This window comes from Esox lucius, chromosome 19, assembly GCF_011004845.1.
Source record: "Esox lucius isolate fEsoLuc1 chromosome 19, fEsoLuc1.pri, whole genome shotgun sequence".
In the NCBI taxonomy this organism is placed as follows: domain Eukaryota; kingdom Metazoa; phylum Chordata; class Actinopteri; order Esociformes; family Esocidae; genus Esox; species Esox lucius.
In genome coordinates this window covers 6,942,161-6,969,842 of record NC_047587.1, presented here as the reverse complement: position 1 = coordinate 6,969,842, position 27,682 = coordinate 6,942,161, and the positions used below count along the sequence as shown (strand labels likewise).

The 27,682-nt window shown below is 45.4% G+C and overlaps 1 protein-coding gene across 5 annotated transcripts; it reads left to right on the top strand.

The window, feature by feature from the left end:
• Positions 1–1,060: 1,060 nt before the first annotated feature.
• On the top strand, positions 1,061–27,633 carry ankrd27 (ankyrin repeat domain 27 (VPS9 domain)). Of its 5 annotated transcripts, XM_034288319.1 has the most exons (28): positions 1,061–1,191; positions 10,143–10,265; positions 10,786–10,896; positions 11,360–11,516; positions 11,672–11,826; positions 12,842–12,901; positions 13,001–13,054; positions 13,196–13,261; positions 13,365–13,441; positions 14,418–14,539; positions 15,783–15,861; positions 16,117–16,255; positions 16,495–16,587; positions 16,763–16,887; positions 17,119–17,201; positions 17,716–17,831; positions 18,949–19,041; positions 19,314–19,511; positions 19,789–19,842; positions 20,061–20,177; positions 20,309–20,473; positions 20,666–20,863; positions 20,958–21,077; positions 21,388–21,561; positions 21,695–21,854; positions 22,061–22,139; positions 24,092–25,829; positions 26,125–27,633. In XM_034288319.1, exons 2-28 carry the CDS (start codon positions 10,164–10,166, stop codon positions 26,176–26,178), a joined length of 4,689 nt encoding a protein of 1,562 aa, XP_034144210.1. In that variant the 5' UTR covers positions 1,061–1,191; positions 10,143–10,163; the 3' UTR covers positions 26,179–27,633. The 5 variants fall into 5 exon arrangements, with proteins under 5 accessions (XP_034144210.1, XP_028970970.2, XP_028970968.2 ...); XM_029115137.2 differs by having other exon boundaries at positions 1,062–1,191; positions 20,669–20,863; positions 24,092–27,633; XM_029115135.2 differs by having other exon boundaries at positions 1,062–1,191; positions 24,092–27,633.
• Positions 27,634–27,682: the final 49 nt, after the last annotated feature.

The following is a 27,682-nucleotide window of genomic DNA, read 5'->3' as shown; positions in this document are numbered from 1 at the left end:
ATTCAGCTGACTTATTTTAACGCATATAGACAATTTTCTTAGTTGATATTCTGTTGTTGACAAATATGGGTAGGTTATTTTGATTGTAAAAATGTGGAAAACGTGTTGAGAGAAAAATAACTATATAAAAAGGGCAGCATACAAATAACAGTAACACTGAACTTGAAATTAGCAATGATAATGTACAAGTTCAGATGGATATTTCATTCAATAATGTGTAAGAGGGATGTTGGGTTCAAAATCAGTTGCTGTTTTATTTGGGGCAGATCTTGATGATTTTTGCTTTTAAGAATATATGAAAGGACATGGGCTATGAAACACTTATAGAGTTTTAGGCGTTACTGACTTTTAAAACTCGTTTCTCTTCTTCTTGATTAGGAAATCTAGTGATGTGTATGAAGTGGGATAGCTCTTTAAACTATGAAATGACATGTCTCCTATTCCCTTACAGAACAAGAGTGGAATAGTACTAGCTAATTCAGACCCTCAACTCAATTAAGGGTGCGAAAAAACTAAGAACTGAAAGCCGCTCAGCCCCTCCCGTTCGCCCAAACAGCAGAAAATTGCCTTTGGGGAAGATTTAATAATCTTATGGATAGTCACATAAGGACGAAATCAGAGGAGGATCGCCCTTAAATAAGCATGAACACACACCACATACGTTGCCAGGGTTGCCTAGCCGGTCTCCAAAGGCACGCGGCCGAACTGACGGTGACTCCGATGAAAATAACGCCGACAGCACAATAGACTCCGTGGATGGATAAAACACAGAACCCTTTCGCTTTTGGCCAGTACCATACACAGAACCCTCCACGCGGCGGCGGTATGCAGATACAAAATAATGAAGTCGCTTTCTGTTACAGTCTCAAGCTGTATTCTTAAAATTAGCGTGTCATTTTCTGTTCAATAGCCAGTACTGTTGAACCTCTCAGCCATTTAATTCACATTAGATTCGTTTTAGTTACTTTTAATTTCTGCTACAATAAACGTTATGGGTTGGTTTACATGAACGTTCATCTGATTGGTTGACTGGACTACTCGACGTTTGTTCATCAAGTTAGAGAGACCGGTAGGGACAGACCTACCGTGACAGTCATCGGTGGATGGTAGACTGTCTTCTGTTTACTGCATGTCTTTCGAGGAAGTGCATTTTGAAATGCCATTCCGGAGTGTTTAGCAGATAAAGAAGAGGTAGGTTGGATTGTCATGGCGTTTGTATTAAAGATGAGCATGCGGTTGTGGTTATACTATAGCTAACATTGTTGTAGTACTAGATACGCAGCTAACGTTAGCTTTCTTCAGCGAATGTAAACATTTGGCACTGGGACCTGTACATAGCGTATTTTACTCAATGTATTGCAATGTATTTCAATGTATATCATTTTGCTTGAATTGGATTGGACGATGTCGAATTAGCAGAGAAAGTACTCGTTTTCTGCGACGTTGTTTACCTGGATTTGGGAAGCTGTTATCGGATTTCAACGTTGTCTTAGAGTTGTGACAGGCCAGATTTCAGTCCACTTTTGAAATTATTTACTTAATTGAGGCAGCGTCACGTCTTACTGCACACATTACAAATCACAGTCTAATTGAAATGTACTTGTCACTTGCTAGTTAGCAGGTGAAATGCTTCAATTTCAGCCCTTATGTGCAACTGAATATCTGTGCTATGTCAAGTGTTGATTCTCACTTGACCTTGGGCATTTTAGTTCCTCTGGGGTACCGGACGTAACAGTATCTTCGGGGGGTTCTTGGAAAGACAGGCTCAACTGTCGTGCTTCAGGCAGAAGAACACTGTGGGGTTGGGGCAGGCTGGTCTGTAGTGGAAACCGTCAAATATTGTGGTTTGAATCTATTTTGTATTGTAGGGCAATACTATTGTTGTGCTATATCTGTATTTTTCCTACGTCTACTTTTCATCTTTTAAATTGTAAATTCAATTGGCTTTCAGACAAATGTCCATGACTGTTCAAATCTCTTTTTCCATGGTTATATATTTTTTTGGTCTCACTGCAGGAGGGAGCTAGTGAACAGAGTTTAGAACAGTGAATTGCATAAATAATCAGTATGCAATCTCAATGAATACACTTAAATGTTGTGAGGTCCCTGGCCATTTCTAACCCTACAACTGTACAAAAAGGTTATAAATACAGTGGTTAGGCATATGGGAAGAGCGCACTAGTAGCCCGTATAGAAAATATCTATGAAAAGTATTTGGTAGAACTGACCAACTTAACTTTTACACATAGCCTATAAAGCCTGAGTCTGTTTTGAGTTTCTACACAATAAGGTCAATTGTTTCTAAACCACTGACAGGTGAAGTGAATAACACTGATAATCTTGTTATCATGGCACTTGACTGTGGGTGGGATGTATTAGGCAGCAAGTGAACATTCTGTTCTCAAAGTTGATCTGTTAGAAGCAGGAAAAGGGCCAAGCATAAGAATCTGAGCGAATTTGAATCTGAGCGAAGGGCCAAATTGTGATGGCTAGATGACTGGGTCAGAGCATCTCCAAAACTGCAGCACTTGTGGGGTGTTCCATGTCTGCAGTGGTCAGTACCTATCAAAAGTGATCCAAGGCAGGAGAATAGGTGAACTGGTGACAGGGTCATGGATGGCCAAGGCTCATTGTTGCATGTGGGGCTGCGTAGCCGCAGACCAGTCAGGGTGACCATGCTGACCCCTGCCGAAAGCGCCTACGATGGGCACGTGAGCATCAGAACTGGACCACGGAGCAATGGAAGAATGTGGCCTGGTCTGATGAATCACGTTTTATTTTACATCACATGGATGGCTGGGTGCATGTGTGTCACTTACCTGGAGAACACACACCAGGATGCACTATGGGAAGAAGGCAAGCCGGCAGTGTGATGCTTTGGGCGATCTTCTGCTTGGGTCCTGCCATTCATGTGGATGTTACTTTTACACGTACCACCTACCTGCACATTGTTGCAGACCATGTGCACCCATTCATGACAACAGTATTCCCTGATGACATTGGCCTCTTTCAGCAGGATAATGCGCCCTGCCACAAAGCAGAAATGGTCCAGGAACGGTTTGAGGAACACAACAATGACTTGGCCACCAAATTCCCCAGATCTCAACCCAATCGAGCATCTGCGGGATGTGCTTGAAAAACAAATCTGATCCATTGAGGCCCCACCTCGCAACTTACAGGACTTAAAGGATCTGCTGCTAACGTCTTGGTGCCAGATACCACAGCACACCTTCAGAGGTCTAGTGGAGTCCATGCCTTGATGGGTTAGGGCTGTTTTGTCTGCAAAGGGGGGACCTACACAATATTAGGCAGGTGGTCATAATGTTATGTCTGACTGGTGTATACCTGCTGTATACTGCTGGTACTTTTGTTCATATTCATGTGTTTAGACATTTAAGTCAAGTAAAGATAGCTTTATAGGAAATACAGTCTCACTCATGCATTTGCTGCCGGTCAAGATGCGATTATGGTACAATTATCAATAATTATGCACAGATCTGAGAGGCCTTGTAGGTTTAGTTGTATAGTCTTGAATGTGGTGGTTTTTGCTGTGGTGCTTTGGAATGAAAGCAAGAGGTTAGCAACATGTAACAAAGCTGCAACCGTATGGTAATGACAGATGCTGGAGAACTGCCGAAAGACAACTGAGGTGAAAAGCTCATGGCGTAACAAAAGAACCATTCTCTGCAATAACAGGATATATTCGAAGGTTCTCATTACAAACAATTGAAGAGGAATAGGGCTGCCCCTGTTGGAATCCTGCCAACTGCTCTTTCAGCAAAAACTTGCCTCTTTCCTCACTTCCCTGACTAATAAAGCATAAACATGTCCAGAACAATAGTCTGAGAGTTGCTGTGTCAAGGCATGGACATAATCACACATTGTGCTTTATGCTGTTATGAGGTAATGAAAGCAGGTAGAATATATACATGCCAATATTCACAGGTTATTAGGTGGGCTACAATTAATTAGACAATGAATTAACTCTTTCCGTGAAAGGGTGTACCTGGTCAGCAAAAATGTTCAGGTACGCTGCGTTGTTCAAACATGGCTGAATTTGTACAGAGGGACCTAAAGTGTGCCAGGAAGACCTTTGCCACAGCGTTACACCACTGCCACCAACCTGTACCGTGGACACCAGGCAGGACTTGTCGCTGGGATCTTGTTTAGGGCATCCTGACTGTCATGGCAGTAACACAACGGGGATGGGATTTGTTGGACCAGGTAGTGTTTTTCCACTGCTGAATTGTCCAGAGTTTGCATGTCCGCTGGAGCTGACGATCATACAACACTAAGTCGGTTGGGTTACTTGTTTGAACCGTTCTTTGATCCAAAAGTAACTTAATGCCGTGTTGTCTTAAAAATCAGTTCATGGCAATTCGACCCACTGTCTGTAAGTGCAGTCGACGGGTAGTGTCCCTCACAAACTAGCCACTGAGTGTTTTTATTTATTTTATTATTTGTAATGCATGTTGATACGTGCCCGGATGTTGGCCCGAAGGCCATGCCTAGTTGCATCGTCAGAGTACCCACACATCAGCCCACAGGAGTGTTTTTGGTCATGTTTAACCTCCCTGTCGGTTGTCTTGCCTGCTTCAAGATCATGTGCATCGTAGTTCCATGCAAAGATGAATGACTACGGCCCCGAAAGCACTCACTATGGACGTCATGACAGGCTTTTTGAGGCTGGTCCAGGGCCACGTCACATAAATCATACCTGTTACCTTAGATCTAAAATTCTGTGAAATTGCTAAATCTGGTATTCTTGTTCTCCAACAATTTGTTGGCTGTTTAACTGATGCTGATGAATAGGCTGTTTGTCAACAGGTGAATTTATCATTTGGGTATGTGCAGTTCTGAATATGTTATAGGCCTATTAGAAGTACATTGTTCCTGCAAAGGAAGTTATTTTTGGAAAGTAAATAAACGTAATAACCTGTAGGCTAAACCGTTAACATGTATCTAGAAGGCTTGGAGGAGGCCTGGATGTCAATGAGAAAACAAACATTTAATTTGCTAGCCGATGTCTATTTAATGAGGATATCTGGACTGATCGGCAGTCAGGTGAACAGTTGGTTAGGCTCGTCTAACTGCCTATAGAAAACCACTACTAATAGTCTAAAATCTATTTTTGCTTTGAGTCTTGTGTTAATGGGTGTGAGCTGGACTGACTCATACTCCACACTGCATGTGATATTGGTTACAATAGGCACTTGTTTGAGAGGAGAAAGATGTAGGAGTACAAACCAACCCATAATGTGCGCTGTACTGTATAGTGTGGATAACTGATTGAACCAATGAGACACATTTTCTGAAGGATGCATTGTCTTTTTAAAAATAAATGGTAGGCTATTCTATTGAGTTAGACCTAATGTGAACATCTATCTATCAATGTTCAGAGGGTGGTCAGGTCACCATCCGCATCCCTCCCTGATATTTACTCCTCAGTGTGGAGTGATAAGGCAACCCAACTCCACATGGACCCCTAAGGCCATGGGTTGATCCATCTAGCAGACCTAGTAAATGAGCATCACAACCAGAACAAAGACTGAAAAATGTGCCCAGTAATCTGATCTGCACCGTTAGAGATTGAGAGCCTTTTGCGCACTTCCGCACTGAGCATGCATCATGATTTAGTAACACACACACACCCAACACACACCAGACGGGGACAGACTGTTATCACACTCAAACTCATACAACCACGCTTACTCATTTCAAAAACTGGTGCTGAATACTGGTCACATTTCATTTATGTCCTTTTACCAGATTTGGGGGTTTTGCCACAATGTTACTTGGGCTGGTATTCACATGCAAACTACACTTTGGATCACTGAAAAACATTGTGTTTTGTAAATTCGTGTGGACTTCCTCTACCTTTTTTCATGAGTAGCTTAATTTTAGTTTAGGATCTGAAACCCAAGCATTTCACTTTTTAGACCTCCACCTCTGCTATATGTATGTAAACAACACCTTTCAAACTTGCTTCCTTTTATGTTTTGACTCATTCTGGCTCATTTTTCACAATATAGACACCATACCACCTTGCTTTATTAGGCCATGAGCATGGTGCGAAATTAATACCCGCGAATCGCCAAATGCGGGTAGATTTACCGTTTCGCGTGTAAATCTCAGTAGGCTATCCGCCGCACTGGCGGGAAAATGTTTGTAGCAAAATAGTAATGAAATAAAATATCCCGAATGGCTTGGAGGAAATTACTCATGTTTGCCAGCAACAGGCCGTCTCTTGTGCTCTTAATTTTCTTGTATTCCTAATTTTCGCGGCATTGTTATCCGTACGGGACGTCAGCTACTCGACACCCGTCTGCCGCTAGTAGCGATGGGGCGTTCGCTAACGAGCGTCTCTCTTTTAAATGGCTCACGTTGGGAACCGAATCCCATTTGCGAACGGAGTCGTTCATTTGGCTCCTTAATTTCTAGGGATTTCTCTGCTATAGAAAGTTTTTTTTCGGCCCGCCCTAGAAGATGATGGGAGTCCACACACATCCACGTACACTGAAATCCACACATTACTTCGGTGAGAAGATATGCGTTAATCTTTGAAGGAACACGCACTAAGGAGCGAAGATGTTCTGGTAGCTAATTCTTAGCGCCGTAGTAAGATAATCGTTTCAGTATTTGCGGTGAAGATATTTGAATGAGAGAAATCTCCCAGACTGAATACTACCATATCTATTAGCTTTGTTGTCTATACTTTTAGAAGTTAGCAATAGTAATGAGAGATATCAAACCCAACTGCTTTGGAATACCCCTGGTTTAAATCATGGCTCATTAAGTGATTAGACATCTCATTTTGGTATTGATGTTTTAGAGCACTAATTAAGACTGTCATCCTTGATATCTGATTTCTGGCCTCACAAGAAATATCCAGTTTTGTACATCATCTGTGGGATAAATGTCATTATATGAATTTCAATTGTTTTATTGTTGCTGGACAAGCACATGATAGTCACAATCTACTCCGTGTTCCTGTTGTCATGAGGGCTGGCACAACGTTTCATATTACCCTGCTTGTGTATGATATGATGTATTGGTCAGTTGAGGAAGTCTCTGTTTTTGCTGGTGCTGGCCTGTGTATGCCACTCTGCATAAAAAAACACCATAATGGATGTTCGAGAGGTTGATGATGCTTGCTTTGTTGGGGAAGTAAAACAAGTGTATGACTCTGCGAATGTTGCCATAGCCTTGGCAGAGGAAATGATAAGCCTGTTGGTTTTGAATGCAGTTGAATCAGTAAGTATAAAACATTTTTGATTGTCAATCCTGTTTTTCATACTGACCGTCTATTCACCATTAGATGTTATAACATAGGGCTTGTATCATGACCTGTCACTTCGGGCAGGGCTCCAGCCTCAGGTGGTCATTTTGTCTTTTCAACTGCCTGAGATTTATTGTTTGTTCTAGACCCATCTTCTACTCAGGCTGTAAAAGGGCCATCCTACAGGAACAAACCGGGTGCAAAGTAAAAGTTTTTCCTTCTGAAATATGAATTACTCTTACTGTGGTATTGCCCAAAATCAGTTGACCGAAATGGGCAGTTTGTGTCTATGCAAGGTGACTGCTCTCTAACAGGTGTTTTCATTACAGATTAAACAGGTTGAAGACACTTGTTGGTATTTAAGCTCTCTCACGATAAATCTGCCTAATCCTGTGGAGCCATACAGAACATAGAGAGGATGTGGCTATTTTTAACAGTAGTTTAATCTTTACTAGCAAAAGCCCAGCAAATAAAATGGCAAGTGTGTTCTGGGTGTCTATTCAAATTAAGCTTTCGGATAGTAAGCTTGGCCCTCCTTGGTTAGTGGTTTGTCTGTTTTTAAAACACTTATTACAAATGTTTTATTATTGTGGACAAGTTTGATTCTCACAGATTTAAAACCAGAGTAGTGTAGAACCTCTTACTCTTAGATCAAGAGAAGATGAATGTACGTGTGACCAAACATCTTAACATGGCCAGGTGAAAGAGAGTGTCTCACTGTCCATCTGTCAGCATTGCTCACAAGAGATCCCATGCCCCAATCTACTCTTCTCATTCACTCATGCAATGCTGGCATGGACTTGCCTCAAGTGGACTTTCTGTTTGGTTCCAGAAAATCTGTTCAGAGCTGTTCTTCCCACCAGTCACGAGTGTGAAGGGGAGAGAGAGGTCCCCCCCTCCCCAACGAGGTGGTTCAGACCCAGCAGACTAGTCACATGGCACATTCTTCTGGGTGTCAGGTCAGCAGGCAGCATCTATCTGATAGCCCAGCAGACAGGGAGCAATATGGGATCAGGCTAGAGGTGGTCTGCGGTCTTCACAATGACACTGAGCTGCAGCTACACGAAGCCCAGTCACACACCAACGAGGCTGGCCTGAAATGGGATTGGTCTCCTGCCGTGGCGCTGTCATTTCTTCAATTCATAAAGATTCCGTTGTTGGTCTTCGCTTATCCAGTTGTCTTTACTTGTGGCGAACTAGTAGCCTGAGGATATGGCTATCAGATTAAGAGATTGGAATTAAATGGATATCATTCTTTTTTACTTCCATTTTGTGGATAAGAAGTCCCATGATGTTTTTTGTATGTTGTACCAATGGAGTAATTGGAGTCTTGCAACTGAAAATGGCAGAAGAACATGTGATGCCACAGCTAAATATCTGCTCATGATGTGAATTTTAGAGGTATTTTAGATGTCAAGACTGGCTACTACCTGAACAGTTTTAATTGAGCTGCTTCTTTAGTTCTGAAATAAGCTTAACCTGTCTCCATTAAAAACTGAGCCTACAGCTCTAGGGAACTTTTCTTTGCTAGAGACAATCCTGACTTGGAGTCTAACAAGGCAGGTAGTGTGACAGGTAAGTTTGCGTAGCCTTTGTGTAATGATAATAACAGGTCATGTGAATTCATTCATAATGATTCTCCTGGACAGTGTCCCACCATGTATGTACCGTCTTGGTTAAAAGTATTGACACCCCTGTTCTTTATTCAATTAACTAACATTGTCTCTAAAATAAGTTGAAATTGACAGTAGTATCTGATCACCAGAATGATTTAACTATTAATATTACCGAACCATTGTTTTTGATTCAGAACTGAATATTGCAATATGTAATGTATGAAAATAAACAGAAAAGGCATTGACAAAATGATTGACACTCTGGAAAGCCTTTGGCCATAATGACTAAAAAGGATTTAGCTCTGCACTCATTGTTGGTCTCATCAGAACCGTCCAGCATTTTGTCTTTGGGATCATTTAATAGAGACTCTACTTTCTTACAGTTGGTTTGACATTGCTCCAAAATGCCTTGGTATTTTTCTGATGTCATGATGCTGTGTAGATGTTCAAGGCACCAAATGTTAGAGACCGCAAAGTAACCCCAAATCATTACTGAATATCCTCTCTTCTTTCATAAAGTGCAAGGGTGCCAGTATTTGTGAGCAGAAGCTTCTTGTCTGACCTCCCGTGTAGGTCAAGTTTGTCGGCCTCTTTCTGACATTTGACCCATGCACTTTGACAGTGATAGTCACGAGAGACCCCTTGACGTTTCCATGGCGTTTTTAGAGACTTCTGTGAGCGTCTTTCAGTCCGCTTCAGTGGAACTGGAGAGGAACTGAAGTGGAACTGGAGAGGAACTGTGTCAAGTGCTACACAACATCTCCACCCTGGAAATTAATGAGGTGAGACCATCTTTGGTCATTTCATTTCCCGAGAACGTCAACGAGCTCAGCTGAGAGGCAGCTGGCTTGGTTGAGGAAGAAAGAGCAGCACTTGAGGGAGGATCTGCAGTCGTATCAGATGCTTCTGGAAGGGGGGGGGGGGGCTCTGGACCTAGCTGGATCTATATTCTCTTTTGTTCTCTTCGGCGCAACCCATGTTTCCAGCATGCATGTGACCACTGGTAAAGTTTTTGCGGAAGTGCAACAAGTGGAGAAGATTGCATTAACGGCATCTCAGTTGCAGGATGCCTTCCAAGACCATTTCTTGTAAGACTTGTTTTCGCTCTACGTTTGTCCCGGATACCTACACAGTTTAAACTCTAACATGTTCTCTGTCCAGCCTTTGCTCAATCTCTAGTTTTTTTTCGTCAGCCGAAGTGGAATCTTTCCCTGCAGGTTAATGCAAATCCTCTTCGTCCTCCATAGGAGCCAGAGATCCAGTTCCTTATGGCTGTGTATGATGAGAACCTCCAGAAGAATCCTTTTTACCTGGCGCTGGAGAAGCAGAGGCCTGACCTGTGCAGCAGAGTTGCAGAGCTACATGGCATTGTGAGTGACTGACCACTGTGGTGCCTTCCTATATCTCAGTTGTTCCCATAGTGTGCGTGTTGTGTGTAATTGGCTGGTGCAGGAATGCAGGGAAATGCACAGTACCTATTCCAGCTATAACTCACATCCTAGGGAACTTGCGTGGTAAGAATATGGCACTTGTAACGGCAGGGTTGTGGTTTTGAGTCTCGTGGGGTCCTTGTATGAAAATTTAAGCCCTCGCTACTTTAAGGTGATGTTGATAAGAGCATCTACTGTCTCACTTAAATATACATTTTAACACAATAAAAATTTTCTGACCAAATTCTAATTGTTTTTATACATGGTAATGTTGTTAGTTTTGGGTTGAGTGTTAGCACTGGCTACTAAGCCTGCTCATAATACAAATGTAACAAGCCCAAGCTATTGCAGTAAGTTAAGAAGGCCTTTGGTGTATAAACCTTACCATTGAAACCTTTGGAATAATTCTGAGTCACAATAAACATGATGAAGATGATGATGATGATGTTCTGTGCTTCAGATTTTAGTGCCGTGTCGTGGAAGTCTAACACTTGGTACATACACAGCAGCCCAGTTTGAAACCTACGTGTTACAGCCCTCTGGAGGAGGATATCAGACTGTGGATGGGAAGGTAGTCTCCATTACACCTTTATTTATATAGAATATATAATCCTGAATGCTTGGCTCTCATACCACTAGTAGTACATCCCAGTTTGTAGAGATATGACATCTCATGGGTTTGGTACATGGCCAGTATACCATAGCTAAGTGCTGGATCCAGGCACCCCACAATACGTCCTGACTGAGAACAGCTTTTAGCTTTGGAATGTTGGCCATATGCCCCACCCACTCATACCTGATTGCTTATATACCATGCTACCTCATTTACTATCGCTTACTTAATTATCTCTTGATTGTAAGGCTATTACGCTGTTACAATGAGACATTGCAATGTTTGTCTTCTAGTTTAACATGACGCCTCACCAAAACATCTGGCCACTTCATTTCTTTTATGGCTGACTAAAGCCTTTGGTTGGTTCTCCTCCGCTCTGACAGAGGGCACTGAGTGTGTTCCCCGTCTTTTTCTCTGCCAGGAGCTGACCATCAAGGACAGCCAGGTGAGGCTTGGCGCGGGGTTTCAGGCCCCGGCCAACGTAACCATTTTGTTTGAAGAGACCTTCTACAATGAGAAGGAGCAGAGCTACAGCGTCCTCTGTATTGCCCGGCCTATCGATGCAGACCAAAGCCCAGGTAGGCACTGCTCTTCTACAAATCACAAGAGCTCGAAGTGAATGTGTTATTTAGACCGCTTTATGAACCGAGCACAAACACCCACTGCCTCCGATATTAGTCTGTCCTCAGTCGGTCAACCATCTCGCTTCTCTGTTCCTGTCGTTCATCCCCAGTGGAGGCGAGCCCCAGCCCGGCCCCGTACTGTCTGAAGAATGTGGAGGACGTCCGGGAGTTCCTGGGCCGCCACGCCGAGAAACTGGACAAGTTCGTCAGCAGCTTCTGCCACTCCTTTAAAGAGCAGGAGAGGAAGGGACTGCGCCACCACATCGTAAGCACCCCGTCTGTCCAGGCCGCCCAAACCCATCTGACACTTCTGGGGAGAACTGATATTTACGGTACTTTAATGTGCCTGGATAAGGGGTTTATTACTCTGGACAGGCTAGTGTAGAGGCATGACCCATGCCAACCGCATCTGTATACTGGCTGTAACTGTTTCACTGACAATCCGCTAACCCAGAGAGAGGTCCTGGACGTAAGAGAGGCTGGACGATGCATTCATGACGTTATAACAGAACCTTTGGTGCCCAGTATACCCCCGGTCCACCAACCGCAAGGATGACTGGCGCCGGAACATTCTAGGCGTTCTGTTAATGGGCAAGTCAGCAGGGAGCAAAACATTTGTAATGACGTGTACTGACGACACACTAGCATACAGAATCTCAGGCTCACGTATCTGTCCACATGCATTAGTACACTATACAGTAATATTGTGTGTACACCATTGTGTAAAACAATGACTATACTATGCAAGAAAATGGCCGCTATACCATATTGGCTAGTGCAACGCTGCCACAGTAAAAGCTGTTGTCTCTTCAGGACGTAGACGTCCGTGCCAGGTGTTAACTGAACGTCACTGGGACTTTGATTGGTACCAGGTTCTGTGACTGGAATTCTTAAAACATAAAATACAGGGTTTCTTCTCGCAAGATGTTGAAATTGCTTTTTGGCATTGAGGTCATGCCTGATTGTAGTTTTGCCGACTTGGCGATTCAACCAGATTGTGTAATTCACCAACTGTGTTACCCAGAGAATTGTGTTCCTCTCAAACTGTCGTCTTTACTGTGCTTGGGACAAAATACAATTGGGCCCTCTTCCAGGCAGCTCCAGTTGAGTTTATTGTAGCCCTAATAGTGGAGATCTGATATTTTTAGGCTTTAGCCTTTTTTTTGCTCCTCTTTACCAAAGGGCACAATAGTTGTGCAGTACCCTGCATATAGCAATACTATAACATACTTTCTCCTGTGTAACTCTGTGGTGAATGGTGACTGTCCTCTCCCCCACAGGACTCAGTGAATGCCCTCTATACAAAATGTCTTCAGTGCTTGTTGAGAGACTCCAGACTGGTGAGTTACGTCCCCGTCCCCCCCCTTTTTATTTCATGCCTATTTCCTGGTGCTGCTTCTGAGAGATTCATCTGATTGGTTAAATGTTGCGTCTGTCAGAAAGTGCTGGCCAAACAGGAGCTCCAGATGACTCTCCTCAAACAGGCTGTGGAGGTGAGACCACCAACCACACAACTGTTTCAACATGACCGCTTAAATGGACCGATGCATTTTTTGAACTTCATTTAAGTATTTGTATCTTTTATTTCTGGTTCTCGGTACATTTCATCAGAGATAGGTATTCTTCTTTTTCAGATGTATATCCATCATGGTATCCATGACTTAATCTTTAACTTTGTGGGATCACTTGAAGCCAGCCAGGTATGTGCTTAAAATCCAGCCTGGGTCTACTTGAAATATAAAATATCAAAGTCCTTATGCAGGGAGATGGGCTGATGCCTCTTCATTATTCCCTTGCCAATAGGATGCTGCCTTCAACAAAACAACCAGAGGTCTGCAGGATCTTCAGCAGAAGGACCTGGGGGTCAAATCTGAATTCAGGTTTGTTATTCACAAAGTGAGAATATGTGAGCATTATTAGTGCTGTGTGAGATACTCTGTGCAACGTTGAGTCTGTAAACCATCCAAAGGGCCTCACCGTATTGTTCTTATTGCATCTCTAATACCGTAGTCCTGATGTATCGCATTGGTCTGATGTGAAATCCTGTCCTGCTGTGTCTATAGACAATAGCAGCACATTTGCCAGTTTCCAGTCAATACCCCCTAGCCCAGGAGTGGCCGAGATACCAAGCACACACCCATTTATGTTGGTCTGCAGGACATTTTAGTTAAATTACTCTAGGCTACTCCTAACCTAAAGTACTAACTAAAGTAACTTTTCTGTCCCCCAGCTTGGTTAGTTTTGACAAACTAATCAGGCCCTGGCCAGTTACTACACCACCATAACCTAGTATATTCCCTACTGTCTGTGACTACTGTAAAGTACCAGTATTAACTTGACCAGTTGTATTCCCTCCTGTATGTGACTACTGTAAAGTACCAGTATTAACTTGACCTGTTGTATTCCCTCCTGTCTGTGACTACTGTAAAGTACCAGTATTAACTTGACCTGTTGTATTCCCTCCTGTCTGTGACTACTGTAAAGTACCAGTATTAACTTGACCTGTTGTATTCCCTCCTGTCTGTGACTACTGTAAAGTACCAGTATTAACTTGACCTGTTGTATTCCCTCCTGTCTGTGACTACTGTAAAGTACCAGTATTAACTTGACCTGTTGTATTCCCTCCTGTCTGTGACTACTGTAAAGTACCAGTATTAACTTGACCTGTTGTATTCCCTCCTGTATGTGACTACTGTAAAGTACCAGTATTAACTTGACCTGTTGTATTCCCTCCTGTCTGTGACTACTGTAAAGTACCAGTATTAACTTGACCTGTTGTATTCCCTCCTGTCTGTGACTACTGTAAAGTACCAGTATTAACTTGACCTGTTGTATTCCCTACGGTCTGACATGCAGTATAAATATCCCCCGGGCTAAGAGAGAGCTCAGCCAGTTGAACCGCTGCACCTCCCCTCTACACAAATTGTTGTGCCTCAGGAAGGTAGCTCTCATCATAATGCAGTCTCCCAGCCACACAGGTGGGTCTTCCTGTTTGTGTACTTGTCGGTCGGTCTACATGCCTCCCTGTTTGTGTACTTGTCGGTCGGTCTACATGCCTCCCTGTTTGTGTACATGTCGATCTGTCTACGTGCCTCCCTGTTTGTGTACATGTCGGTCGGTCTACGTGCCTCCCTGTTTGTGTACATGTCGGTCGGTCTACGTGCCTCCCTGTTTGTGTACATGTCGGTCGGTCTACGTGCCTCCCTGTTTGTGTACATGTCGGTCGGTCTACGTGCCTCCCTGTTTGTGTACATGTCGGTCGGTCTACGTGCCTCCCTGTTTGTGTACATGTCGGTCGGTCTACGTGCCTCCCTGTTTGTGTACATGTCGGTCGGTCTACGTGCCTCCCTGTTTGTGTACATGTCGGTCGGTCTACGTGCCTCCCTGTTTGTGTACATGTCGGTCGGTCTACGTGCCTCCCTGTTTGTGTACATGTCGGTCGGTCTACGTGCCTCCCTGTTTGTGTACATGTCGGTCGGTCTACATGTCTGTCTCCATGCCACGCAGGTAGGTCTGCCTGCCTTCCTGTCTGCGTCTGCCTGTCTGCTTGTCTGTCTCTTATGTTGTAGTAGCAGTTTCCATGGTTGCATAGAATGTTTTGGTACCATGCAAATCTGTCTCTCTTGTTTTGGCCCCTGGACATTATTTATTTTTTTGGATTCAGCAAGCATGTATTACCTTCCAATACTCTAAACAGCCTTGTAAAGGTCAGGGTCTGTAGATAAACTGAACTCTGCCCTGCCCTGCCCCACACAACATCCCCTCTCTGTGCGGTGGTGTTTTGTCTGTTCACTCCCTGCCTGGTAATATCATTAACTCTGCATAAACACAGTCCACAGAACAATATCCCAACTGTTAGGGCCTAATGTGCTTGTCTAGTTTGTTTTGGAAATCCAACCTCATTCGACATGTAACAGCCTGGCCCTGTCTCTTTGGAGTGGAGCGACCTTCTCCTAATGTCTGTTGGCCAAACAGCCAATTTGCCAATTTAAAAGCCTAAACGAGAAGGACAGAGGTGCCGAGTGTCTCTGGTTGCCCTGACAGTGTGGGCGTTCTATATGAGAATCAACAAAGCAACTCTGTAAAGTTACACTGGCCTCTTTGTAGGATTTAGTTAAGAGCCTCATTTTTAGCTTCCTCTATGCTCTTGTGCTGAACATCGCAGACAGAAACCGCCGTCATTTAATACTTCATTTCATGTCCCTCATTCTTCCTCCCCAGTGAGCATAGAGGCTGTATGTGCTGACGACCTGCTGTCTGTGATTCTGTACTTACTTGTGAAGACTGAAATCCCAAATTGGTGAGGAAATTGTGAACTTCAAACCTTTTACCTTTTAATGCCACTGACTGTAAAATGACTTGATGCTCAAATAATTACTACATTGTCCTGGTAATGAAACCTACTCATTAATGGATTCCACCTTTTACGGCAAGTACAATTCTGGGAATATTTATGTGTAGTTAGCGAATAAAGGCCATTCTCATTCATGAAACTTTAATGAACAAATTAATAACAGCTAGGGTTAAAAAGTGTTAAACTAACATGCTCCTTTAGGATGGCCAACCTGAGTTACATCAAGAACTTCCATTTCTGTAACTCCACCAAGGACGAGTTGAGCTACTGCCTGACATCATTTGAGGCCGCCATAGAGTTCATCAGCCAAGGCAACCTCAACCTGAGTCCGGGACGCATGGTGAGGACAGAACATTGGCACCGGTCTTGCTCAAAACAGAGAAATGGGCTTAATCTATCATCAAGCACATTGTACTAACTGAACCTGGCAGACTACATTGGTCTCACTGAAAACCTAGCCGAGCGCGTTGGTCTAACTGAAAGACTGAACTTGATTGAAATTACCCCAAGTTAGTACAACGCGTAAAGAGTTATGTCCACACAGTCAAATCTAACAAAGTGACTGTCTGTAATTTGCAGGGCTCAGGGGATCTGAACGACAAGGTGCGTTTCACTCAAAAGCTGAACCTGCTGTCCCAGAACGCTGCTACCCCCATAGACTGTCTGTTTCAGGTGAGAAGCCTTATTATAAGAAGGAGGACGGCTATACTGGGATTCATGCTTCTACTACTTATGGACGCTTTACTACGTCACATTTTAATTGTGTCATATTAAACTCCTTTTTAACTGTGATACTGTTTGTTGTGTGTCCATGCTGAGCTTTTCTAACCATCTGTTTGTTCTGCAGCACATTGCCGATGGGAATGAAGCCGAAGTCCAGCGAATGTTGAGTGAGAACGAGAGTGACGAGGACGAGATCAAAATGTGTCACCCACTCTGCTCCTGTGACCACTGTGAGCTCAGGGTCTCTGGGTAAGTGGACGGACAGAAGGAGGGGGACGGATGGACAGACGGAAACGGACGGGGGCGGATGGACGGACGGAGACACACACACACACACACTTGCACACACAAAATTGTAATAGGAATCAGTTACTTTTCCTTTCAGATTCACTTTCTCTCTCCATATAGAGGAGTCATATTGTCTTTGTGTTTGCCTGATTGCAGTTTCATTTCCCTTTTCTTTGCTGTTGGCTCTTACAGAAGACTGAATGATCCATCTATTGTGACTCCCTTCTCCCGAGACGATAGAGGCTACACGCCCCTTCATGTCGCTGCTATCTGTGGTAAGTAATGTCACTAAATACCTGAAGGAGGCCTTGGGACTAACCCCCAAAGGTAGAGTATGGAATACCCAACCCCCGTTTAGTTTGCTTTACACCCCGCCTTCATATCTCCTGACCAAATGAAGTGGTGAACCTCTCTCCGCTGTGTCAGGTCATTCAGGTCGTTCTCTCTCCGCTGTGTCAGGTCATTCAGGTCGTTCTCTCTCCGCTGTGTCAGGTCATTCAGGTCGTTCTCTCTCCGCTGTGTCAGGTCATTCAGGTCGTTCTCTCCCCGCTGTGTCAGGTCATTCAGGTCGTTCTCTCCCCGCTGTGTCAGGTCATTCAGGTCGTTCTCTCCCCGCTGTGTCAGGTCATTCAGGTCGTTCTCTCCCCGCTGTGTCAGGTCATTCAGGTCGTTCTCTCCCCGCTGTGTCAGGTCATTCAGGTCGTTCTCTCTCCTCTGTGTCAGGTCATTCAGGTCGTTCTCTCTCCGCTGTGTCAGGTCATTCAGGTCGTTCTCTCTCCGCTGTGTCAGGTCATTCCCTGTTGATCGACCTGTTGGTGTCTAAGGGAGCTCTGGTCAACGCCACAGACTACCATGCCCTGTCACCCCTACACCTCTCCTGTCAGAAGGGCTACCAGGGAGTCACGGTGAGAAAGGATGCCTTATTTAGTTTTCAACCTCTCCTTTAACAGGTTAATATGACTGAGCACATTCTCATTTCCGCCGCTGACCGGGGAGCAGCTGAGGTTAACCGACTTGCTGAGAGACAGAACAGCAGAGTTTTCCATCTGTCTGCACTATTTAACACTAGAACCACCAGGCCTTTCAGACCCCCAGTAACCGCCAGAGCCCAACGCTGTTTGGCGTCATTAGCATACGAATCGTTCCTATTAGCACGGACGTTCTCTTCCGCAGCATCACCATACAGCCAGAGCATCAGTTCATCTACTGGGTCGTCGTCAAAACAAATCTAAATTCTAAAAAGTCTACATTTTGTTCTGTGAATAATTATTTAGCCTAATGCATTTGTAGAATCTTAAACTGCTGTAAAATAATCAGAGAAAATTCAAAGAGAGTCAATAGGATGTGTGTGCAATTTAGTTTCTCTTTCCCTCCTGAATTAAAAACAGTAACTTGTAATAACTTTGAATAGCTAATTGGTGGTAAACAATATCCTTGGTATTTTGTTTTGTGAATAATTATTTTGCGTAATACATTTTGTAGATTTACATTTGATGGATCTTTTACATTAGCTGAATCTCCAATTGAAAAACAGTAACGTGATAAGTAGCCTATATCGTTTGTATTATGTTTCAAACATAGCCTAATTACGTTTCTGAATGGTCATGGAAATCTTGTATTTCATTTGTAAGTTTATTCAAGGCTCTGATCCTTCATCTGGGAGTATTCACGCATTCAATCATTGACTTTGTGCATTCAGTGTGGGGTGATTAGAGCTTGGGTACCAACGCTAAGTGGCGTGATTAAATGTGGCGTCAGTTTAGAGTCCCGACAACTGAACAATGTAATATACGCCTATTTAGAAAAAGTCATGGCAGGAGGAGGGTGTAGCTTTCAAAATGGCAGTTTTATTTTAATTCCAAACTTTTGGCGGTTCTAGAGTTAAAGTGTGGATGCGTAGGGAGGCAGAGCCTCATGGACATCTGACTGCAGTGCAAACTCTTTTCCTCGGGTTGCCGACCCTCTTGCAGTTCCGCTCCGCAATGTGAAATGTTCTTCCTTCCTTTCCGGTGTGTACTGCAGCTGCTCCTCCTGCACTACAAGGCCAACACCGATGCCCAGGACAACAATGGCAACACCGCGCTGCACCTCGCCTGTATGTACGGACACGAGGATGTAAGTCTGTCTCTAGTTCCTCCTGTTTTAGATGCCGGGCCTTAACGTTCCCGCCGGGTGATTTCAGCGGCCCCCCGCCTTGCACGTTCGTTCGCCAGCCTGACGGGCGGGGCTGAGGCCTGGGTAGCCCGGGGCGTGGCGTTCAAAGCGACTGCAGGTTGGGAATGTGGAGGATGACGGTAACCGACGGCGGCGGCCTGCGCCGGCTGTCTCTCTCTCCACGGTGGGCTGGAGGAGACGGTTCTGACGGTGTTCTCCTGTCTGGTTCAAAGTGTGTTAAGGCGCTGGTGTACTACGACCTGCATACGTGCCGCCTGAACATCCAGAACGACAAGGGGGACACCCCGCTGCACATCGCGGCCCGATGGGGCTACGAGGGCATCATGGAGGTGCTGCTGGAGAACGGAGCCAGCACCGCCGTCTACAACAAGGCCAAAGACTCTCCACTGCAGTGCGCCCTCAACTCTAAGGTGAGTCCGGGGGTTGGTCCTGAATATGTTTTAATCTGTTGAACCGATGTGAGGGCTTGAATTCCATGGGGATTAATAATATCACACCATTCCATGTACCAGGTTAGGGTATTTGGAACAAAGGTCTTTGTAAGAGGATCACAACATGGCTACAACTTTTCCATAAAATGAGCCTGATTGTTTAGTGACTTAATCCTCTTATATAGCTTTGTCCTATGTATCTTCAAGTGTGTCTTCTAATGAGGTGCGTGTGCTTGCTTGTGTATGTGCTTTCCAGATTCTGATGCTACTGGAGACACACAACAGCTCTTGCAAAAGAGAGAGCAGTGATGTAAGTCAGATTTCATCATTACAGAGCGATTAAGAGAGAGTTTACTCAATACTGGAACCAGAAGCATTTTAACTCTAGTCTATGGCAGCCGATCTGTAAAACCCCACCTCAGTATTCCTGGGAACTGTTTCTGCTCCGTGCAGCCTATACTACGAGTATGTGGTTAGTTTAGCTGATTGACAATGCGTTCGGTCTCCCCGTCTGGCTCGCCTCCCCAGTCCCCAAACCGCTCCCCCCAGGGGTCGCACGGCAGCAGTCGCCGTTCCTCCGTCTCCAGTACCACCTCCCAGGGCTCTGAGGCCAAGCCGGACTGCGACAGGGTCCGACACAAAGAGGTGAGCCGAGCGTTTAGTGCCGTGGCCCCGGGCGGGGCCGACCCGGGCCGAGCGGAGTTGCACCCTCAATGTTTCTGCCTGTTTTTGTGGCTTTTTCTAACGGCTAGTTTCCCACGGCGATTCGTGTCCAGGTGGAGAAGCTGCTGCGCGCGGTTGCGGACGGAGACGTGGAGATGGTCCGGTACCTGCTGGAGTGGTTGGACGAGGAACCCGAAGAGGAGGGTGCCCGGGCGCCGTCCTGGACTGAGCTCTGCCACCCGCTGTGCCAGTGTCCACAGTGTGGGCCAACACAGAAGGTCAGCCTCGCCTCTCATTCCTGACCCCCTCCACCCGAGCCCTCCACACACTGCCAGTGTACCACAAAGGCCTAAAGCTGGAAGGACTGAAGCCTTGCTGAATGTCTCATGACGTCCCTGGCTATAAGTCTTGTGTCTGTCTGTTTTTGATCTTCCTTCTTGTGCGTGCGTGCGTGTGCGTGTTGCCTCTAGAAGTTGTCCTGCCTGCAGGCCAGCGGTCTGGGTGTGAACAGCAGCAGTGCGGATGGCTTCACTCCCCTCCACGTGGCAGCGCTTCACGGCCACACGGCGCTGGTGTCCCTGCTCAGCCGCCACGGGGCCAACGTAAACGCACGCAACTGCCTGAGCGCCACTCCGCTGCACTTGGCCAGCCAGAACAGGCACATACAGGTGGGTCCGCGGGGCTGCGCTCTTGTCTGTGTTTGCGACCGACCTCACTGGGCTCCGTGCAACAAACGGAGTCAATGTCGTTGGTCATGTTCAGGTGGTGGCGTCACTGCTGGAGTGCAACGCCAAGCTGAACAAAAAGGATCACTACGGAAACACCCCTCTGATCCACGCTTGCCTCCGAGGTCATCTGGACACAGCCGAGATCCTGCTGCAGGTGAACACACGCACTCAAATGCCATCCACCTGATGGGTAATATATACACCACTGCTGCCCCCTGGTGGTCACACAGGCCAACGTCATCTCTCCAGCTCAAATATGGGGTGCTTATTTTTGGCCCCCACTAACATTGGAGGGATAATATGGTGCATCAGAGAGTTATTTCTAGCTGTCAGAGACCAAGAAGTGGGTGAAATGATAAAAGAGGAATCACCTGACTAGTTGTTGATTACGGTCAGTGTTTATGAAAAGGCCATATATTTGGAGCCAGAACTCAGGAGAGCGTGTCTTTGTTGTGACGGCCCAGAGCAATGCTTCAGTAAACCTGGCAAACAACCAGGGGAACACGGCCCTGCACGAAGCTGTGAGGGGAGGACACCTGGCCCTGGTGGAGCTGCTCCTGCAGGCCGGGGCCCAGGTCCACATCAGGAACAAGAGACAGAGGACAGCCCTGGACTGTGCAACGGAGACCGGGGGCAAGGTGACAATACTACCCAGCCTTTAGAAACCCAGTCGATTTACACATACTCAGGACTGTGTGGCCTGTTGCTGTGTTATCAGCTACATAAAAAAATGAGTTCAGACATTAAGTTAAAGATGAATTGTATTTACAGAACACTGAGATCCTGAGGAGTCTTCAGAAGGCATCTGGACTGTCCCCTGATGCTGAACCAATCAAAATGCTCTCTGTGCCCAAGGGGGCTCTGGGTAAGAGAGCCAGTATTTCCACCAGCCACTGTTTTTCCTTGACCACCTACCTGCTAGAGCGTGAAGGTACAGACATACCACGTCTAACTCATGGCCTCCAGTAGCTGCTTGCTATGTGCCTACTGCTATTGCTCGAATTATTGGGTTTTCAACACCCAAATATGGCTACTGTATTACAGAAATTACAACTCATGCCTGTGGTCTGGTGGTGCTGTTATGGGAGGAGCCAGTGTGTTGTTGTTTTTTCACGCTTTCTTCCCTTTCGTTTCTAGCCCACTCCTTTGTCCAGAGACTAAAGCCCCAACGAGATACAAACGGCAGGCGTCAGAAGCTGGCCCAGTCCATAAACAGGTTGGTCCCGTGTGAAAGGCAGTCCGTACTTGAATTACAGTTACAGCTCGTATGCGGTCCTTCCCTGGGCTGGAAGGCCATTCAGGGAACAGTTTTAACACCAATTGCTCTAAAGTTCTTTACAACACTATTTGGTCCTTTTGAAACAACACTTTCTTATGGGATTCACATTCAACTGTAGGTCATAACAGAATGGTACAATCATAAAACAAAACATGGCAACAAAGGAAAAAAATGAACTGACCCCAGTTCAAAATTCTGCATACCCTTAGTTCTTAATACTGTGTATCAACTTGGCCTTGTGCTTAGGGTCATTGTAGTGCTGGAAAGTCCAAGAGCGTCCCATCTGCAGCTTTGGTGCAGAAGAATGCACATTGTCTGCCAGTATTTTCTGATAACATACTGCATTCATCTTGCCATCAATTTTCACAAGATTCCCTGTGCTTTTTGTGCTCACACACCCCCAAAACATCTATGAGCCACCACCATGCTTCACAGTGTGGATGGTATTCTGTTCACTATAGGCCTTGTTGACCCCTCTCCAAACAGTGAATATAAAAAGAATGAGACAAAGATAAGTAACGTCAGAACTTTTTCTACTTTTAATGTGACCTGTAATATGAACAATTCAATTGAAAAACAAACTGGAATCTTCAAGGGGGAAAAATTCAACATAAAAACCTTACAATAACCTGGTTGCATAAGTGTGCACACCCTCATAACTGGGGACGTGGCTGTGTTCAGAATTAACCAATCACATTCAAACTCATATTAAATAGAAGTCATTACACACCTGCCATCATTTAAAGTGACTGATTAATCACAAATAAAGTTCAGCTGTTCTAGTAGGATTTTCCTGACATTTTATTAGTTGCATCTCGGAGCAAAAGCCATGGTCCGCAGAGAGCTTCCAAAGCATCAGAGGGATCTCATTGTTGAAAGATATCAGTCGGGACAAGGGTACAAAATAATTTCCAAAGCATTAGATATACCACGGAACACAGTGAAGACGCTACTCATTAAAATATGGCACAACAGAGACATTACCAAGAACTGGACGTCCCTCTGAAATTTTTGAAAAGACAAGAAGAAAACTAAGAGGCCTACAGTAACATTAAAGGAACTGCAGGTTCTGGCAAGTACTGGCTGTGTGCTACATGTGACAACAATCTCCCATATTCTTCATATGAATGGGCTATGGGGTAGGGTGGCAAGACGGAAGCCTTTTCTTACAAAGAAAAACATCCAAGCCCGGCTGAAGTTTGCAAAAACGAACATCAAGTCCCCCAAAAGCACGTGGGAAAATGTGTTATGGTCTGATGAAACCAAGGTTGAACTTTTTGGCCATAATTCCAAAAGGTATGTTTGGTGCAGAAACAACACTGCACATCACCCAAAGAACACCATGCCCACAGTGAAGAATGGTGGTGGCAGCATCATGCTTTGGGGCATTTTTTCTTCAGCTGGGCTGCTAGCCTGCTCAGTTAATCCATGTGAGAGCTAACAAACTCATTGACTATTTATACACAGACACTAATTGCAATTTAAAAAGCCACAGGTGTGGGAAATTCACCTTTAATTGCCATTTCCACCTGTGTGTCTGTAACAAGGCCAAACATTCAAGGGTATGTAATCTTTTTCTCAGGGCCATTTGGATGATTTGTGTTATCATCATGATTTTAAAAAGGAGCCAAACAACTCTGTGATTATTAATGGCTTCATATGATCACTATCCTTCAATAAAAGACTGTTTGTTTGCATGATCAGACATATTTTCAAAATATTTGCCAAAATGTCATTATTTCTGCCAACCTATGCAAACTTATGAGCACAAACTGTATGATGCATAAATGCCGCAGATCTTGAGGATTTATAACAAAGGTTTTTAATTGTATGTATATAACCGCTGTGTTGTGTTCCACTGTTTCTGAGATAATGTATGTTGTTTTCAGAGTCCAGCAGATGAAGAAGGGTCTTCCCAGAGACTCCAGTGTGCCGTCAGTTAACTCCCCCACCTCAGATAGAAGAAGGCTGAGGCGGGGGGAGACCCTGGGGAGCAGTGGGCCGTTCAGCATCAGCTCCAGCCCAGAGGGAAGCCCCCTTCCTGGGGCCCCACGGGACAAGGAACGGACCCTGAGCCGGAGTTACACCGTGGATACGGAGCACCTTTCTTCCCCTCAGTGGGGCCAGGGCCAAAGACAGGCAGAGGTACGGGAGGACACACAGGTAGTCAAAGAGTCTTCACACATAGACGCTTCAGCTGAGCCTGTATATACACACACTGACGTACACGCCCCTGACGCCTCTAATACACACTCCTCTGACGTCCACGCCCCTGACGCCTCTAATACACACTCCTCTGACGTCCACGCCCCTGACGCCTCTAATACACACTCCTCTGACGTCCACGCCCCTGACGCCTCTAATACACACTCCTCTGACGTCCACGCCCCTGACGCCTCTAATACACACTCCTCTGACGTCCACGCCCCTGACGCCTCTGATACACACTCCTCTGACGTCCACGCCCCTGACGCCTCTGATACACACTCCTCTGACGTCCACGCCCCTGACGCCTCTAATACACACTCCTCTGACGTCCACGCCCCTGACGCCTCTAATACACACTCCTCTGACGTCCACGCCCCTGACGCCTCTAATACACACCCCTCTGACGTCCACGCCCCTGACGCTTCTAATACACACTCCTCTGACGTCCCCGCCCCTGACGCCTCTAATACACACTCCTCTGACGTCCCCGCCCCTGACGCCTCTAATACACACTCCTCTGACGTACACGCCCCTGACGCCTCTAATACACACTCCTCTGACGTACACGCCCCTGACCTCTCTAATACACACTCCTCTGACGTACACGCCCCTGACCTCTCTAATACACACCCCTCTGACGTACACGCCCCTGACCTCTCTAATACACACTCCTCTGACGTACACGCCCCTGACCTCTGTAATACACACCCCTCTGACGTACACGCCCCTGACGCCTCTAATACACCCCCCCCTGCCCCCTCTAATACACGCCCCTCTGACGTACACGCCCCTGACCTCTGTAATACACGCCCCTCTGACGTACACGCCCCTGACCTCTGTAATACACGCCCCTCTGACGTACACGCCCCTGACCTCTCTAATACACACTCCTCTGACGTACACGCCCCTGACGCCTCTAATACACACCCCTCTGACGTACACGCCCCTGACGCCTCTAATACACACCCCTCTGACGTACACGCCCCTGACCTCTCTAATACACACTCCTCTGACGTACACGCCCCTGACCTCTCTAATACACACTCCTCTGACGTACACGCCCCTGACCTCTCTAATACACACTCCTCTGACGTACACGCCCCTGACGCCTCTAATACACACACCTCTGACGTACACGCCCCTGACCTCTGTAATACACGCCCCTCTGACGTACACGCCCCTGCCCCCTCTAATACACGCCCCTCTGACGTACACGCCCCTGACCTCTGTAATACACACCCCTCTGACGTACACGCCCCTGACCTCTGTAATACACACCCCTCTGACGTACACGCCCTTGACGCCTCTAATACACCCCCCCCTGCCCCCTCTAATACACGCCCCTCTGACGTACACGCCCCTGACCTCTGTAATACACACCCCTCTGACGTACACGCCCCTGACCTCTGTAATACACACCCCTCTGACGTACACGCCCCTGACTTCTCTAATACACACCCCTCTGACGTACACGCCCCTGACCTCTGTAATACACACACCTCTGACGTACACGCCCCTGACCTCTCTAATACACACTCCTCTGACGTACACGCCCCTGACCTCTCTAATACACACTCCTCTGACCTCTGTAATACACGCCCCTCTGACGTACACGCCCCTGACCTCTCTAATACACACCTCTGACGTACACGCCCCTGACCTCTGTAATACACACCCCTCTGACGTACACGCCCCTGACCTCTGTAATACACACCCCTCTGACGTACACGCCCCTGACGCCTCTAATACACACAAACTTGGCGTATGAAATACAGGCATCCCTGATCACCTCCAGTAAACACACACACACCTGACATCCCATCAAATACACAACCATTGCCTAGCAGAGCAACCCATCGCCTTTATGCCACATCAATGCAGACAGTGAATAATCCTGAGATGAACCAGAAGATGTCCACCTGTCACCAGAGACGTATGTACAGTCTGAGTTGTCCAGAGAGGCCACCCAAAGACATAAAGGAGCAGGCATAGGAAATGGAGATCCTCTGAGGAGCAGAGAATGAGGCGCGCCACAGTCATGGGAGAACTTGCAGGAAGTGGGTTAACATTGAGCCTTGTGTGGCTGGTGTTCTAGTTACAGAAAGAGAACTTCAGTACTGTTGATCTGACTGTTATTTAAAAGCACTTTTTTTTTACTTATTGCCTTCGCTAAAAGGGATGCAAAACATGTTATTTCATGAGAATGTAATTTGGTTTTAGGTTTTTACTTTGGTTTTGTTTCTCACTCTTGTAAAAGAGGAAGTACCTTGACAGAACATTGTTGCTGTGGAGAGTGAGATTACAGCACGTCCGTATGGAGTTTGTCTACTTGGAAAAACCAACACTCCTCTTATACCTAAACTGTTTTTATATAAAAATTTACAATCAGGGCTCTGTTTTCATTTGAAACGGGGTGTTTTTTTTTAATAACAGTCTTCAGGTTTGAATGTAATTTTAATTTACTAGTTATTCCTTTTAGAAAACCATCCGTTGTTATTTTTAATCTAAAATACATTACCTCCCAGGTGTGGCGTTTCAGTGTCTGCACAGTGAGGCCACACTGGTATCCCACTGAGTGTCAGAAAGTTAGACTAGTTCTCTTTATGCCCTGTATGTATAGAGATGACAGCTGTGTACATTTAAATATAGTATTGCAACTCTGTGAATCCACAAGTAGCTGGTACTGCGGAACAATGTTGCATTTGAGAATATAATAACGTCTGTCAATGTTAATTAGTCTATCGTCCCCTTTAATGCATTCTGATGTGATGCTGCACTTCCCACAAAGGACTACAAACTGTATTTATCCTACAGAAAACAATGCACCAAAAGTGTTTATTTTGGATTGGGTTTAGCCTCCCTCTATGACGCTTGATCTTAACATGCCAAGCGAGGCCACTTAGAAACAACAGTACCTGCGCTAGTTTTACCCTCATCTAGGACCATTTGTTTTAATTTCATCAGCACTGAAATCTAGCTTGTTTTAAAGGGCCGTTTATTGATAAGGTTATTATCCAGCATATGTCAACTACATTGAAAAAAGGCTTGTCAGCATCCAGATGTTTTTGTTTGTGTGACTGTATTTACAGTAGTAGTTGGATGCAATGTTAATTATTTTTGTACTGAAGTATTTTATTTTAATTTTTGATTGTTAAATGAACCAGTGAAAGTGCCTTATTTAATTTGTCAAAATAACCTGTAATAAACCCATGACCTAGAGTAAGTTGTTTTGACTAACCTGTGTTCTTTTACAAGAGTTGGCCTATAGTGGT